The 15351-nt window shown below is 34.3% G+C and overlaps 4 protein-coding genes across 9 annotated transcripts; 2 read left to right on the forward strand and 2 right to left on the reverse strand.

The window, feature by feature from the left end:
* Positions 1-2566, forward strand: LOC104749782 (uncharacterized). Its single transcript, XM_010471480.3, has 4 exons — positions 1-350; positions 1086-1499; positions 2199-2229; positions 2326-2566. Exons 1-4 carry the CDS (start codon positions 293-295, stop codon positions 2501-2503), a joined length of 681 nt encoding a protein of 226 aa, XP_010469782.2. The 5' UTR covers positions 1-292; the 3' UTR covers positions 2504-2566.
* A 1965-nt stretch (positions 2567-4531) lies between these two features.
* Positions 4532-6085, reverse strand: LOC104749783 (uncharacterized). The gene is made up of 3 exons (XM_010471481.3): positions 5265-6085; positions 4984-5169; positions 4532-4857 (listed from the first exon to the last, which is right to left on the reverse strand). The coding sequence occupies exons 1-3, from the start codon at positions 5499-5501 to the stop codon at positions 4777-4779; spliced, it is 504 nt and encodes a 167-aa protein (XP_010469783.1). The 5' UTR covers positions 5502-6085; the 3' UTR covers positions 4532-4776.
* Positions 6086-7104: 1019 nt separating this feature from the next.
* On the forward strand, positions 7105-10018 carry LOC104749784 (ubiquinone biosynthesis O-methyltransferase, mitochondrial). Of its 3 annotated transcripts, none has more exons than XM_010471482.3 (9): positions 7105-7544; positions 7883-7972; positions 8042-8120; positions 8356-8433; positions 8710-8758; positions 8873-8922; positions 9047-9196; positions 9305-9385; positions 9570-10018. In XM_010471482.3, the coding sequence occupies exons 1-9, from the start codon at positions 7270-7272 to the stop codon at positions 9687-9689; spliced, it is 972 nt and encodes a 323-aa protein (XP_010469784.2). In that variant the 5' UTR covers positions 7105-7269; the 3' UTR covers positions 9690-10018. The 3 variants fall into 3 exon arrangements, 1 of the variants encoding a protein (XP_010469784.2); XR_015584362.1 differs by having other exon boundaries at positions 7123-7544; positions 8356-8438; positions 8868-8922; XR_015584361.1 differs by having other exon boundaries at positions 7123-7544; positions 8868-8922.
* Positions 10019-10079: 61 nt separating this feature from the next.
* Positions 10080-14314, reverse strand: LOC104749785 (actin-related protein 2/3 complex subunit 1A). 4 transcript variants are annotated; one of them, XR_015584359.1, is made up of 15 exons: positions 13875-14314; positions 13247-13335; positions 13015-13091; positions 12772-12866; positions 12575-12644; positions 12207-12276; positions 11903-11976; positions 11769-11811; positions 11563-11644; positions 11330-11422; positions 11153-11238; positions 10926-10989; positions 10610-10710; positions 10466-10524; positions 10080-10376 (listed from the first exon to the last, which is right to left on the reverse strand). XR_015584359.1 is itself a non-coding variant. In XM_087491245.1 (15 exons), the coding sequence occupies exons 1-15, from the start codon at positions 13942-13944 to the stop codon at positions 10309-10311; spliced, it is 1137 nt and encodes a 378-aa protein (XP_087347371.1). In that variant the 5' UTR covers positions 13945-14314; the 3' UTR covers positions 10080-10308. The 4 variants fall into 4 exon arrangements, 2 of the variants coding, with proteins under 2 accessions (XP_087347371.1, XP_087347372.1); XR_015584360.1 differs by having other exon boundaries at positions 12945-13091; positions 13875-14255; XM_087491245.1 differs by having other exon boundaries at positions 11334-11422.
* Positions 14315-15351: the final 1037 nt, after the last annotated feature.

The following is a 15351-nucleotide window of genomic DNA, read 5'->3' on the forward strand; positions in this document are numbered from 1 at the left end:
ATCATTACTAACATCACTCACTAGAAGCAGCCCACATTACATTATACATTTCCCACAAAACCTACATCTCAAACAAATCATTACTTCTCCCTCTCTCTCTCTTTTTATTTCTCCAGCAATCTTTCCTCCTTTTTCAACTCCATAAACTCAAGTTCCAAACACATAGCTTCTCTTTCTCTTTCTTCTCTCATTCTCGCTCATTAATATAGATTGAAAGATTTTGCGGACAAAAGACACACAGGACGATTCAAAGCTTTAAAAGAGAAGAAGCGTTTGGGTTTAGTTTCTTGGAATGGGAAAAGGCTTCAGACTAGTAACCAGTCTTCTTCTTCTTTCCTTCCTCTCATCAGGTTACTTTTTTCAACCTATCATTCGGAGAAGATGAAAACTTGTTCCACAAATATATTAACGTTTCAAAATATTTAAAGCCAAGTTTGTATAAATATATATAACCCATAACTTTTGAATAATTTATAACGGAAAAACCAAAAAAAAAAAGAGAGAAAAAAAAAATCACATTTAATAACTTCAAATTCGTTATTTAAAAGCTGCAGAAAGTTAATTTATGTCTTGGGGTATTATTAATTTTTTCGTTGTTTTAAACTTTGATCTACATATGTCTTAGTTATATTTTTATTCTGCAGAATTTGTTTTCATATTCTTAATTTTTTTTGTTAGGTAAATATTTATTTTCTATTTATATTCTTCCACATTCTTGTTTTTTCGTTTCGTTATTATCAAAACTCTGAAAAGGCAATTCTTCTCTAATTTCGAAAAGAAAAACGAAGTTGCTTTTTTCTTTCATATGTGAATTGGTGTGGAGTGAAATATTATAGTCGTTACTTTTTCTTGTTCAGTTCAAAGATTCTCTATTGTCTTTTTGTTTTCTGTGGTTTGGTCTTCGGTTTTTACTTTTTGTTTTCTTAACAAGGTTTATGTTTCTTTATCCACCTCATTACTAGTGACATGATAGTTGATAAATAATGTTCTAACGTTACCAACAAAATCTTAGACTTAGACATCATCATTATTAATGTTTTAACATCTTAATCCATGAATAAAAAACATTAACTATGATTTGACAGGTATTAAAGCTAGTAGTGAACCAATAGCAGAAGAAAAAGACATAACCACACCATTAGCCACAAACCCAACAATCACGCCGCCAACAACCGTGGTCCCTAACTCCGACTCTGACGCTGCCGTGGCCACAACTCCCGTAACGATTCCATCGCCACCACACGCTGCCGCCCACCCAGGTGGGAGCTGGTGTGTTGCGAGAGAGAACGTTGCAAAAATGGCGTTACAAGCAGCTTTGGACTACGCGTGTGGGATCGGTGGAGCAGAGTGCTCGGAGATACAAGAAGGAGGAAAGTGTTATAACCCTAACTCGTTAAGAGCACATGCTTCTTTTGCCTTTAACAGTTATTACCAGAAGAATCCAATCCCTAGTAGTTGCAATTTTGATGGAACTGCTGTCACTATCAGTGCTGACCCAAGTAAGTCTTTCTATATATTTCTACTTACCTAGTTAAATGTTTTATTTGTCTAACCAATGAGTTAATTTCGGATCTTATCTTGAAAGGGGTTAATTTTTATTTTTATTTTTTGTTAATTAGTTATGTTAAATACAAACTCCAATCTGTCTTTAACTTCGGATCTTCATTGCCACTGGTGTTCCAACTTGGATCACTTTGAACTATTTTATATCATCGATCGGTTAGTAGTAGTATACACTAATTAATTAAAATATTGATGCTGGGTTATGAAAAATGTTTATATATGTTTATTTGTTGGAATTTAGTGATTTTATCGAATCTAATCTATCTAGTTTTAAAACAAATAATTGGTCAATCGTCAAAACATAAAGACGTGTATCACTTAATATGGTGGATAGATAAGAAGATGTCCAATATTAAGTGTGAGTTTATCTTACTTACAAAACAAATAAATTAATTAAATTCTAATGACAAAAGTTGAATTCACTACAGAATTCATATGAGTATGACGACACTAGATCTGATGAAAATTTTTTAAATTATGAAAAATAATACTTTAAAGCGTATGCTTCTAAATTTCTATGTGAAATATATATTACAAGGTTTAGATTATGTGTCCTATCCTATGTCAATCTATTTCGTCACATACATGTCGAGAGAATAAAGACATCTACGTAAAATGTTTCTCTCTGTTGACAGGTGTAGGATCATGCCACTTTCCGTCTACAAGGTATAAAAGTTTGTTATAAATGTAACAATTAAATAGGTACGTACATGCATATAAGAATTTACGAGATGACATGTTTTAAAAATGTGATGATTGCAGCACGAGTGAATCAATTTTGAACGTATCAAGTGAAGATGGATTAGGGCGTTTTGGGAGAATACCGTCACATCCAACTCCTAAGCCCGAAGCTTCAGCCTACTCCTCCAAAACTTTCCCATTTCTCTATTTCTATTCTCTTCTTCTTTGCTTTTGTTTTTATATAGTATTTCTGTTATGACTTTAATTGTTCATGTAATATATAACTAATTTCGGTTCGGCTGAATATTACTTTTTGTTTTCAGTTCCGAATCTAACGTTGATATATATATATATATATATATATATATATATATATATATATATATGAAGTAGAAAACATCCATCCCAAACGACCTTTATGCTCGAAGTATACGGTTAACTACATTCGGACCCGCATGTATTATTTTTGCATAATTTTTTAAAAAGTATTATTGTCAAGCGAACAAACTCGTCTAATATATCTGATTGCAACGTTTAAATTTTTTTTACCTTAAAAAAATTCATTCTTCGTAATTCATATCCCCTGTATATTAAAAGAGAAACATTCTGGAGAAAAAGCTGACGTGTCGTATTTTAAAGCACGAGTATTTTATATAGTAGATACGAGAAGGTATTTTATCAAGGAGAATTCTACTAATTTGGATATTATTAGTTTTTTAAGTAATATATGTGTCTGTAATTGATGGAGAAATAAAATTGCAAAATTGTTTCATAATTGGTCTTAGTTATGATATTATATCACTGGATTTTATAAATTTTAATTGGTCATTAGATCCCTATATATCTCAGCTATTAGTATACTATTATTACTTGTTTTCATTTTTGTTGGACTGGATTTTCTAAATTTTAAGATTTCTGTAAAAACACTATAACTACATATTTTTATATAATGTTTAACTACATAGTTATCCAAATTAAAGTATTATATTCATGTCATTTTAATTGGTGATCATATGTTTTTTGGGCAAATATAGTTATTGTTTTTAGCAAAAAATAAACATTGAGCCAGTTTCAAATGATCTTCGATTCATTAGAGCTTTATAAAATTATTAGAAAAGTATCATTATTTATATTTCTGAAGATATGATTTTAAATGTATATTTTTTATATCTCATAATATAGTTATATTATTATTTTACAATACATAGTGAAATTAATTTAATTTTGAAAATATGTAGGGGATAATATTTATCAATTTTTGAATAATATTCACCAATTTTAGAATTTATAGGAGTAAAATATTGTGTATAAAAATAAATAGAATAGCAGTTGACAAATATATATATATATATAGCAGTGGTAGTTTTATGTAATTTTATGGAATATTAAGGGTGAACAATAAATTTGGTATGGAGCTCTCTGGCGACGACACGTCAGCTTTTTCTGAAGAATGCTTCTTTTTTAATATATAGGGGATTTACTAATTGAAAAGTGTAAATTATTCATCCCAAACTTTGCTGAACTATGGTTTGCACTTGCTGGTATTTTTTTCCACAATATTATTAGAATTTTTTTTTTATTATGTTTTACTTCTAATTGAATGGCAAGATTCGATCTATGATCTATTTGGAAGGAACGTTACAAATTTTTGGCTATGAAAGTCTCATGTATATAATGGAAAAGCTTCTATTTCTATGGAAACTATAATGGTGTGAACCTAGGGCTTGTTCTCTCCTTTCTCTAATTTGTGTTGTTGTTTATTGTTAGTTGGCAAGTAGTTTTCGCTTGTGGTTGTGGTTCAGATTTCTTTACAAAGGAAATAGCTTGGTATAATTTAGATTCCATAGGCATATTGTATTTGTAAATAACAAGCTTTTAACAAAATGATTTAAAAGGTTTTTTTCCTTTTTATACGTTTCTACCTAATTTTTTTTCCCAAAGGTTCGTTTCCTTTTGGTTGATGCTTAATAGACCTTTGCATGATTGCATCATTCCTGAATTCTCAGCCTTCCATTAGAGTATGAAAGAGATCACGCTTTATCGAGTTATCGGTTCTATAATTTTAGTATGAAAGAGATCATGCTGAAACCCTACATGCATGAATCCTTTCCTATAAATGCTTTTCAACTATCAAGAGTTTATGTTGCAGATGGACAAATTGTCTATTTAAACAAGGCAAATATGAGAGTCTGAGAAGAAGTGAATTCTAGGTAGCTAGGCTTTTATGAATCTTGAATTTAAATTCTTGGTTAGATTTTGTAGCTCATAAAAATCCAACACTCATCAGTCATCACAAAGAAGCTGCCTTTTTATTTGGGTTTTTTTTTTGGGGTGCTTACACAAGTTTTGGGAACAATCAAGATATCAACATAAAAAAAAAACAAACAACAAAAACAGATAGACACAATCTCAAATCAAAATAAATATGGAAGCAAATAAATAATCAAAAGGGTGGGTTCTTTCTTCTTCTAGTGCTCTGTTTCTTGGTGAAATAATTCGTCAAATTGTCATTTTATTGATCTTTTAAAATTTTTAAGTATCTTTCTTGAAAAGATCAACAACTCCACAACAATTCTTCCACCATGGCGTCGTTTCACGAGACGCTAGCAGAGGCTGTAAAAAAAACACACACTTTCAATTGTCAAAACATGTAACACAATCTTTTGGTACAAGAAACAATTTGAGTTGTTCTTTTAAAGGTTTTGAAGAATTTGAGAGAGTTTTTGTTAAATCTGTGACCTGATTGTCTGTAGATACGGGAAGGTCTCGGCTCGCCACGGTGCTGCTCGATGCTCCACTGACAGCATTGGTAAAACCTTCGACGAGCTTGGAGGAAACCTCGGTCCTCTTCTCTTCAAAAGTTTGAAGCAAAGATTTTGCTCCATCTATACCTCTTGACAGAGCACTGTCCACTGCATCCTTTGCCTAAATCAAAAATCACAATAGACTTTTATTAGTTTTTGTTATGTTTTGGAACACAAGTTAAAAACAACATGTAAAAGGATGTTACCAAGACCAACCTGTGTAGAGACACCAGAAACTTTCTCTGGTGCAGCTGCAGCCTCGGTCTTGACGGTTTCAGCTGCGGCTGCAACGGTTTTCCCAGCGTCAGCTACAGAAGTCCCGGCGGTTTCAGCCGAGGCTGCAACGGTTTTCTGGGCATCAGTGAGAGAAGCCTGGACGGATTCAGCCGTGGTTGTAACGGACTCTTTGGCTTCGCTGAGAGCAGAAGTTGCCTGTTCTGATGAAGCTGACATCTTCTTTGTGTTGTAATATATTGTCAGAGAGAAGCAGAGATTTATATAATAAGGTAAGCAAAGAAAGAAAGATTGAGAGGAATTTAGGAATGTGAAACGAAAGTGAGCTGTTAAAAGAGGATTGTTTCAACGCATCCAGCGAAACACTATAGAGAATCTCCAAACGTGACTTCCTTTATCAAACTCTTGATTTTGCTTATTAGCATCATTAATCTTTTATAGTTAAACAAAAAGTCATGAGTATATATAATAATAATAAGCTTATCAATGGGAAATTTTGGAGTCTTTTTTTTTCTTTGTAATAAGGGTGAACTGATTGGGTTGCATTATCTATATTCAGATGGGTCGATGATTGAATTGTCCTACATATATTGTATATGCCAGCTTCGTAATTGACATTACCAACTATGAAACAGCTCTCTTTAATGCCCCACCCTCTTCTTCTTCTTTTTTTTCTATAGATAAAAAAGTTTGAATATTCTTGCAAAGTTTGAAGGGCAAACACGGTTGATACAACACCATTAGGTGTGTGTGAATCTTGCGTGATTAGTGTGGTGTGTAATCAAATATTTATTGATTAAAGTAAATCAAAATGGTGGAACAAATGTCAAATTATTATTGGTAATAATTGAATATAGAAAAAGTGGTTTTCATAAAAGTTACCTGTATTAGTCATTTTGTTCTAGGATTCTTTCTGCTATGAGTGCATAGAAGACACAAACACACATCTCATTTAATTAAATCAGAGATATAGATGAATCACATTTAAGGTTTGATTCAAAATGTCAGTACTCACTAGGTTAAATGTCAATTTGAATGTCTTTACTACATACAACTTACATATTTGTATCGTTATTATAATTTTCCCAGAACTAGGCTATATAGAACTTAGCACTTATAACTTATAACACGGGTTTAGTTTATGATTTATTTCGTATAATTAAAAACTATAGAAGAAGATATATGTTGGGGCTGTGGGTACACCATATCAAATTTTCAAATAAGATTTTATTATCAATGTCTTTGGAAGTCTTGCACTGGACTTTTGTAAATATTTTTGTGTATCTGGGATATATTAGTTTTTGTATGTGCCGATGTCATATACACTTTAATAAGCCGATGAGATTTCTCATCTGATCGTGGGACCTTTTGCTAGAAAATTACTATAGCTGAAAGTGAAATAAACTGATTCTAACAAATCCAAATCCAACTACTCTTTCGAACTTTGTGCTATCCTTAATAAGTATATTTACACCAATACCTAAAAAAAAAAAAAACAAATTAACAATACCTTTTAGCAAAAAGATAAACGAAGAATTATGAAAATAGTAGAAATTTTATATCAAAGTAGGAAAAGTCATTTGAGAAACTAATAATACGATAGTCAAAAATTTAAATTTTAAACCCTTGACTCTAAATTATAAAATTTAAATCACAAACCCTAATTCTACAGCGTTATATCTTTAACCATGAATCCAAAATTATTTAAATAAATAAATAAGTGTTCTCTAATTTTTTTTTTCTGATTATCAATATCATATTTTCTAGGCTTACAATGGTATAAGCCCAGATATTTAGACCCATTTACTTTAAAATGTGGCCCATTAAGATCACATCCTTCGAACGTTTTGCACTTTTCACTTCTCTTCTTCAATTTCTCACTTGTTCATTCCGCCGACGGCGAATTCGACGTCAGTAACCACCGACCGCCGTTACCGAAACTCGCGATCGATATCTCTTTGAATCAGCCAATCTCTGATCTTTCGAGATGTTGTTTTCGAAACCGATGAATCAACTGCAAAGGCGTCTTCTCTCTGCTCGTCGCGTATCTTCTTCCCCAATCATACCTCCTCCGTCGTGTTTACTTCACAAGCGGCTGTTCTCGACTTCAGATACTGATGCTTCGGCTGCATCTTTACCCTCTTCGCATCAGACAGTGCAAACGCTTGAAAGCAAAGCTTCCAATAAAAGCCGAAACACATCGTCAACTACATCTTTGAATCAAGATGAACTTGCCAAATTCTCTGCCATTGCTGATACCTGGTTCGTCTCGTTTGTTTTATAATTTGTAATGAATAGTTACAGAGCTTTAATGCATGGTAGAGGAATGTAATTTCTAGGAAATGATCAAAAGTTTGGATGCTTAAAGTTTTGGTTTTTATCTTTTGGATTGAGATTGATTCTTGTTAAAGTTGTTTTGGAAAAATTTGGTTTTGCTTAATGCAATTGAATCTTGTCTCTAACCGGTTGGACTATGTAAATTCAAGGTGATGTTTTAGAAGATGTGATAGTTTACTACGCTTGACTCAATTCTTCAATTATTGGCTCTTAAGTTTTGAGGATTTAACAAGAATCTTTTTCCTCTGTGTTTTAATATGAAGGTGGCATTCTGAAGGACCCTTTAAACCGTTGCATCTAATGAATCCAACACGCTTGGCTTTCATCCGGTCGACCTTATGCAGGCATTTCAGGTTCATTTCTTGTGGATGATTTTGGTTTCTTTCTATCTTGTTCTGGTGGATTAACCGTTTTCTTCTCAGTAAGGATCCGAGTTCTGCTAGGCCTTTTGAAGGACTGAGATTTATCGATGTAGGTTGTGGCGGAGGACTACTTTCTGAGGTATATTTTATACCAGTTCATGTATACCTTAGTTGGCATATGATTTTCTCATTTTTCCTTTTATGAGAACCAGTCTAGGGTCTAGCAAGTAAATAACACTGAATAGTGTTGAGTTTGGTAATCTCTCCTGTTGGGCTTGTTGGTTTAGCGTTTATGGTTATACGAGGAATGACATTGTTGTTAGTTATATTGAGGATTTGGTGACCGGTGCCTTGTTGTTTTTCTTTCTTTGAAGCCTCTAGCACGGATGGGAGCAACTGTCACAGGAGTTGATGCTGTTGATAAGAATGTCAAAATTGCTCGTCTTCACGCTGTAAGGTCTCTTACTTTAATTGTATCATTAATCATTCAGATAACTTATACAGTGGATGTATTGTTATGTTTATTGCAGTTGTGTACTCCATATGGTGTAGTATTTTTCTTGAGTATTCGAACTCTACACGTCAGTTCTGTCAAAGTTGGCAGCTTTCAGAATACTTGAAATGTAGTGAACACGTTTTCACATTATTGCATAGGACTCAAGTTCATGAAACCCCTTCTCTATCTTGAATTGTATTCTTTCTTATATACCAATAAAATATCTCTGCAGGATATGGATCCAGTGACTTCAACGATTGAATACCAATGCACTACAGCAGGTATTTTTTACTAATCTTAGATGATGATCAAAGTTGCATGGAATCTTTTACAGAAGCTGATTCTCTGTTATCTCTTCTATGCTTTAGTGCTAAATAATATATTTTCTAGCGCAGAAAAGCTGGTGGATGAAGGGAGGACGTTTGATGCTGTTCTTGCCTTAGAGGTACTTTTGTCTAGTCCATCTAACCTTTCAGCATCAAACTTCCTTGATATTTAATGTATATCTTTGAATTTCTCACTTCCAATTTCATTTTTCATGACAAGACTTTTTATTTTGTACAATGAAGGTCATCGAGCATGTAGCGAACCCTGCAGAATTTTGCAAGTCGTTGTCAGCATTGACCATCCCTAATGGGGCTACATTACTTTCTACAATTAATCGCTCTATGCGAGCGTATGCATCAGCCATTGTTGCAGCAGAGTACATTCTACGTTGGGTAAGTTTTCAGCTTTGCACCTCTTTATCTTCTTTTAGCACCATTTCGCAACATGTGTTACTGGTTTCACAATTTTTTTTTTTTTTTTTTATAATAATTCATCCACAGCTTCCTAAAGGCACACACCAGTGGTCAAGCTTTCTAACTCCTGAAGAAGTTACAATGTTATTACAACGTGCTTCAATCGATGTAAGCCAATCCCTCCCCATTCTATAATCCTTATGTCAATTTCATTTACTAACCTTATGCTGACTGAAACAATACAAAGTACACATGTCTCGATGTGGGCAAGTATTAATATCAAGAAAAGAAGGATTGTTCATTTGTTTATGCATTGTGGTAGTAATGATAATCAGGAAACTGTGGATTGCAGGTGAAAGAGATGGCTGGATTTGTGTTCAACCCGATAACAGGAAGATGGTTATTGTCAGACGATATTAGTGTCAACTTCATCGCTTATGGGACCAAAAGGAGTGATCTTGGAGACATATAACTAATCGTTCGCGTTGTGTTTCTCTGCAAATCTGCTTCTCTGTTACATCTCTAGTTTATGCTTAAGAAGCTTTTAGTTATAGGTATTCTGGAAGTAAGTAGCTCAAAACAAGGGCAGTAGTTAAATTTACAATAAGTAGGAATGGTTAGAGGAGCATTCCGAATGTTAAATTTGTCTGTCATCAGCAGATTTTGTTCTTCCGGTTTATACTTCATATCATCTTCTTTCCGGAGGACAAAAATTACTATTTTCCCTTTCGTTGTATACAAAACTTATCTTTTCGTATTATTTGATTTGAGCTGAAAAGGTAATGTATACACTTTCTTCTTCTTTATGTTCTATTGGTAAAAAGGTAACATATACTTAAAAACAGGTATTACACATTTCGACTATAATAAATCAAATTTTAAAGCATTCAAGATATTACAAAGATCCAAAGGTGAAGAGCATAGCTCAAAATTACTAAGACTGCAACTTTATTGTTGTAGTTTGCAAAGTGAAACAATTATGAAACTGGAAAGGGTTAAAAAGGCTGGCATTAAGTCGGATAAAAATCTGATATACAAATTCAGTAAATCTTGCTTACGCTCCAGATCTGCTTTTTTTTGTTTTGTGTTTACTAAACCTGATTGCCAAGTTCTTGTTCCATGTTCTCCAGATCCCATACGGCTATTTTGCCATCCAATCCTAAAATAACAAACCGATATGCTGAGTAAAGGAAACTGCTGATTTGTTTTTTGAGAATCGGATTGGCTGATTCCAAATTAGTGACTGACCTGAGGTGCTGAATCGCATTACTTTGGGACTCCCTGCTTTACTCAGAGACACAATGGAACTGCAAGTTTCAGGTAAATTTATGCGTCAGTCTCTTAACATTCAATGGACTGAAATAGTTAAGACAGTTTGAAGAGGCATTTTACTTTATGCAATTATCATGAACGCCTCCACGTGATTCAGATGCATCGTTGGCTGTTGCAGACTTTGATTGACTACCGTAGAATTTCCCAAATGCTTCGGAAAACTGAAAACATAACATAATGAACAGATGGTTGAGACACAACACAACAACATCTTAACGTAGTAAATCCAAGAAAAAAAAAATAGCAACTCGACTAACCCGAAAGACTACTATCTTAGAAGAACAATTCAGTGATAAGCTAAAGTTCAATCATATTTTATACTAGTCAGCTAAAACCAGACATATTACCAACAAATACAATAAGGAAAATTTGGTACCTGCGAACTGTAACTGGAATTCGAAGATGCAGCTTTCTTCTCTCCGATGTATCTAATAAAGCTCCTATAACCATAGAGAAAAACTTATAAACAAGGCAATCAATGTGTGAATCATTTCAGAACTAACTATACGGCCTGCGATTTAAGAAGAGTAAAAGAATTGAAGGATTTCATAGTATGCAAACGGCTAAGAGAAAAATAAGCAGATGATTCAGAGAGTTACACACCATATTCCAGTATCATCTGAGGCAAATACCATTGGGTTGCTGTCATATCCAACGCCTATCACCATTTTCTCAGTAATAAACAGAACCTGAAATAGCAAGTTGACAATAATATCAATTAAGGACATAACACATGGAGAAGACCAGTTTCTCAAAAGTAAAAGAAGAGTGGATGCTGACCCACATCACGAAGAGGCAAATCTCGGAATGCAACGCTTTGGGCTAAAGGAGAAGGGCCAACATCATCAACAAAGTATATCATGGAGCTATGACCTATACAAGATTACAGAAACTAGGAAAGTGAGACAGAGGGTAGTAACAATTATGCAACCAAGTTGAAGTCACTCTATAATTCCAGTAGAGTGCAAAATGTGCTATGGACAAACATCTCAAGTCTTAGAAAAATATCTGACCTACATAAGCTAAGGTGTTTCCACTAGGAGACCATTTCACACCAAACGCCCAAGAATATGAGAGATCAAGCTGTAAGATTTGCTGTTTCAACAAAGATACAACAGAAATAAAGCTCCGTAACATTAGATGAGAGAGTAGAGGGAAGAGATATATGGCATAAACATCACAATATTTACTAAAAGAAAGCCCGCCAAACGGATCAAACCTCCCCAAATTTGGTTTCTGCTGGTGAGCTTGCTTTTGAATCCCTGTATCAACCGATTGAGTGAAGACAAATAAGAAACTGCCCCATGTTTGCAAAAATGTTTTATAAGGTAGGTGTTCAAGTAATGAGCATACTTTGTGTCAACTCCTTTGATGAATGTTGAAAATACCCGACATTTTCCATCTGTAGATGTCGTTGCCAGAAGAATCTAATGCAAAACAGACAATCAGAGAACACAGCAACACGAACAGCACACCAGATACAATGATTTAGAAGATTAACTAGTTTCTGGAGATTGATATTCTATCTTAGGGCTCATGTACTTTATACTCTATCCAGTGGCCAACTAATACAATGTTTTGGTAGAGAAAGCATTCACAGAGCCTGCATAATATTTCGGCTACATGAAGTACAAGAGGTTTTGTTAATTGCACTCACATTATTAGGATGCCAAGCAACAGATGTGACTGAAGATTCGTGCCTTTTCCGAATAAGTTTACTGACCCACCTGAGAACAGTTAAGCCAAACAATGTCAGCCTACCAAAATGGCGAAACTTCAATGAAACTAATAATTGCATGATCCTGATTTACAGATTGCGAGGATTGCACATATTCCGGATCCTGGCAAAACCTCTACATAATTCACAGTATTTCATGCCAAGATAACAGGAATAATTGGTGTTAATAAGATGCAGTACATAACACAAGATGATACCACTTTCTTAGATCGACAACACCATCCATAGCAAAAAAAAATCATGCAAGATGCCAAATAATGATAATTAAAACCAGAAGAAGATATTACCAGTTATTCTCTTGCTCATAATAGCATATACAAACTGTCTTAGCACCACTCCCAACAGCAAACTTGTTTTCTAAGGATATTGAACAAAAAGATGGGACCGTAAATTAGTAACTATAGAAATTATAGGAAAAGTACAGTACATATTACATAAGTTATTAAGCTTAAAACTCAGAAATTTTTGGATCTGATACTTTTACCTTTTGGACTCCATTGGACACAAAGTGCAGCACGATTTAGTCTAAGAATAACAAGAGTTGGTACCCATTCACCTCCTTCGAGGCTCCAGACGTACCTTCAAGAAGCATTTTGAACTCAGTTTCACGAACTAAAACAGGGAAGAACTAAGAATAACAGGTTTGGAGTTTCTCACAGCATAAAGCGAAGTGCAAGGTTACCCAAATGGACAATTTCCTCAAAGTATATCAAAGGTTGCAACTTACGAGTTCCTGTCATGAGAAACAGTGACGATTTTGTTGGACTTTGAGCTCCAATCTATTCCAGATACAATTTGGTCATGCTGCAACAAATCAAACAATAATATTATGACATTGTTCTAAAGGGAGATTTAAGCTGTCTATAGAACACTTTTCAGTGACAAGTGATCAGTTATATGAGAATAAGTAAACATATAAAAGTAGAGAACTCCCAAGAAGAGGAAAGAACGGAGTGCACCTTTTGGAGGACATGTAACCTCTCCCACTGATCTTGAGATAATGATTTATAGATATGAACTTCAGTATTATTAGGACAGAGAGCAACCACTAGAAAGGAAAACGAAACAAATGTCACACATATATTAGGTTACGGGCTTACAAGAAACTGGGTTCATTGGTTAAACTCATCAATTAATGTACAATACTAGATACCAACTGTTCCTAAACCCTACCTAACATCTCTCTGGAATCTTCAACTGCTCTCTCTTGCTAAGTTGAACCTAAACTACTAAGAATGTTTGTGAAAGAATCAATCTTTACTTACCTAGAATGATGCATAAACCAATTCAATTAAGCTCATGTGTCCTACTATTGAAACCCAGAAAAAAAACACAAGGGGCATATAATAACATTGACCCCAGAATCATCAATCCCAGGAAATTACAAGTCATTCGAATCTCAATAAGTGACAAGTTCAAAAACTCAAAAAGTTCCGATATTTCCGAAAATTCAAGCATGATCTGAATCTCTAGTTTCTGCTACCTCAAAACTCCTTTCTCATCTCCCCAAAGACCAAACGGTAAATGAAACAAAAGCGAAGGAACAGAAGCAAAAGCATCTCGGAATCAGAGAGATGGGAAACATACTGGAGTGATCAGGACTCCAAGCATGGCAAGTGATTGACTCAGCGAAACGATGAACATCCACAGCAGCCATGATTGATGATCCTTTTCTCCAATTTTTTTCTGGCGGAGAATGCGTTGTAAATCTAACCGTGTAGAGTCTCTCAAATCGACATCTCAAGACACCTACGTGCGTTACACGGTGAATAGATCGACGGAGTATGAAGCGGAGATTGATGAAACCCCGATGAGATCCAGAGGTCGACGACGACGACGACACTGCCTCTCGTAGACGTGAAGTGAAAGAGATGTGTTTGTTTGTCTTTTACTCTAAAAACCAAAGCTTTTTTATGACCAAATCAAATTTCTATTTTCCTAAACCCAAATTTTTTAAAAACATTTCTTGAAAATTAAAAAATCTTCGACCGACCTTTTCGTTTGGGGGCGACCAAAAAAAAATCAATAATTGAAAAAAGCTTATTATAAATTTATAAGTACGAATTTAATCTGAATTTTTGTAATAGAAAAAAAATTCTTTTATAATTTTCTTTGTCATTTTTTGTTTTTTTTGCCAACAATTTTAATTGATTAGTTCAAACCGTACTGCATTATCTTACATATACAGTATGTTATTTCATCACTCACTAATTAAATTCTATGATAAACATGTTAGTCAATTTAGTTAGAAGATCAGGAAGGGTTTTTAACTTCTTATTTTTTGTTGTTGTTGTAATTTCTTCTTTCATAAATGGTTCAACCAGTCAATGAATCCTTTTTGGTTGACAAAAATGAAAGAGAAATCTAAAATAAACATGCTTAGGTGATAAGTAAATTATATAATGAATTGAGTTTTTTTTTTACAGTTTTTAACCATAAAAAAATCAGTAATTAAACAACTCAGTATACAAGAGCTGGTTCCAGGTATCGGGAACTCCAGCAAGACACCAATGGCTACAATCTGGTGCCTTGTGACCACCAATCCCGTAGACGGAAGGATGTCCATCTTTCCTTAGCTGAGACATCAGTGTCACATCCATTAACCGCGCCGGTTTCTTCATCATCTTTATCAATTTCGCCACCACCATCTCCGCTCGGTGTGGTCCCGCCAGGTAATTCGATCCCATAACCGGCGTTGTTTCTCCAATGCAACTGCCTTTGCCACCTTGTTTCGACCATTCGTTTGCGCTGTAACATTATATTCCAATATTCTTGTAATTAATAATAATTCATTGTATCGTTGATATGAAGTATATAACATTGGGCTTGCCACCGATACTTGAGGTATTCGCTGTCAGGGCGACCATTGGGCTTGCAGGTAAACTGTTTCTCGATGAAAGGGCAAGTCTTGGAATCATAGAGAGGGTAAGATTGTTCATAGACCCAATTTCCTATATAAATATTACAAGACTCTCTATGTGGTAATAATTAATCATTCACAATAGCGCTCTCTATTTGGTTCAAAACCACAAGTATCATTACGATGACCGTTACTAATCCGGTC

Source organism: Camelina sativa, chromosome 16 (assembly GCF_030686135.1).
Source record: "Camelina sativa cultivar CO46 ecotype springtype chromosome 16, ASM3068613v1".
NCBI classification, from domain to species: Eukaryota; Viridiplantae; Streptophyta; class Magnoliopsida; order Brassicales; family Brassicaceae; genus Camelina; species Camelina sativa.

Excerpts from the sequence above, each read along its gene's own strand:
- LOC104749783 (XM_010471481.3), bottom strand. The coding sequence starts at position 5,501 with ATGTCAGCTTCATCAGAACAGGCAACTTCTGCTCTCAGCGAAGCCAAA. Across the intron at positions 5,170-5,264 it reads TTTCTGGTGTCTCTACACAG|GCAAAGGATGCAGTGGACAG; the intron begins GTTGGTCTTGGT and ends TTTTTGATTTAG. Across the intron at positions 4,858-4,983 it reads CCGTATCTACAGACAATCAG|CCTCTGCTAGCGTCTCGTGA; the intron begins GTCACAGATTTA and ends TTTTTTTTACAG.
- LOC104749782 (XM_010471480.3), top strand. The coding sequence starts at position 293 with ATGGGAAAAGGCTTCAGACTAGTAACCAGTCTTCTTCTTCTTTCCTTC. Across the intron at positions 351-1,085 it reads TCTTTCCTTCCTCTCATCAG|GTATTAAAGCTAGTAGTGAA; the intron begins GTTACTTTTTTC and ends ATGATTTGACAG. Across the intron at positions 1,500-2,198 it reads CACTATCAGTGCTGACCCAA|GTGTAGGATCATGCCACTTT; the intron begins GTAAGTCTTTCT and ends CTCTGTTGACAG.
- LOC104749785 (XM_087491245.1), bottom strand. The coding sequence starts at position 13,944 with ATGGCTGCTGTGGATGTTCATCGTTTCGCTGAGTCAATCACTTGCCAT. Across the intron at positions 11,977-12,206 it reads TTGCTTGGCATCCTAATAAT|ATTCTTCTGGCAACGACATC; the intron begins GTGAGTGCAATT and ends GTTTTGCATTAG. Across the intron at positions 10,377-10,465 it reads AATGCGATTCAGCACCTCAG|GATTGGATGGCAAAATAGCC; the intron begins GTCAGTCACTAA and ends TTGTTATTTTAG.
- LOC104749784 (XM_010471482.3), top strand. The coding sequence starts at position 7,270 with ATGTTGTTTTCGAAACCGATGAATCAACTGCAAAGGCGTCTTCTCTCT. Across the intron at positions 7,973-8,041 it reads ACCTTATGCAGGCATTTCAG|TAAGGATCCGAGTTCTGCTA; the intron begins GTTCATTTCTTG and ends TTTTCTTCTCAG. Across the intron at positions 9,386-9,569 it reads TACAACGTGCTTCAATCGAT|GTGAAAGAGATGGCTGGATT; the intron begins GTAAGCCAATCC and ends TGTGGATTGCAG.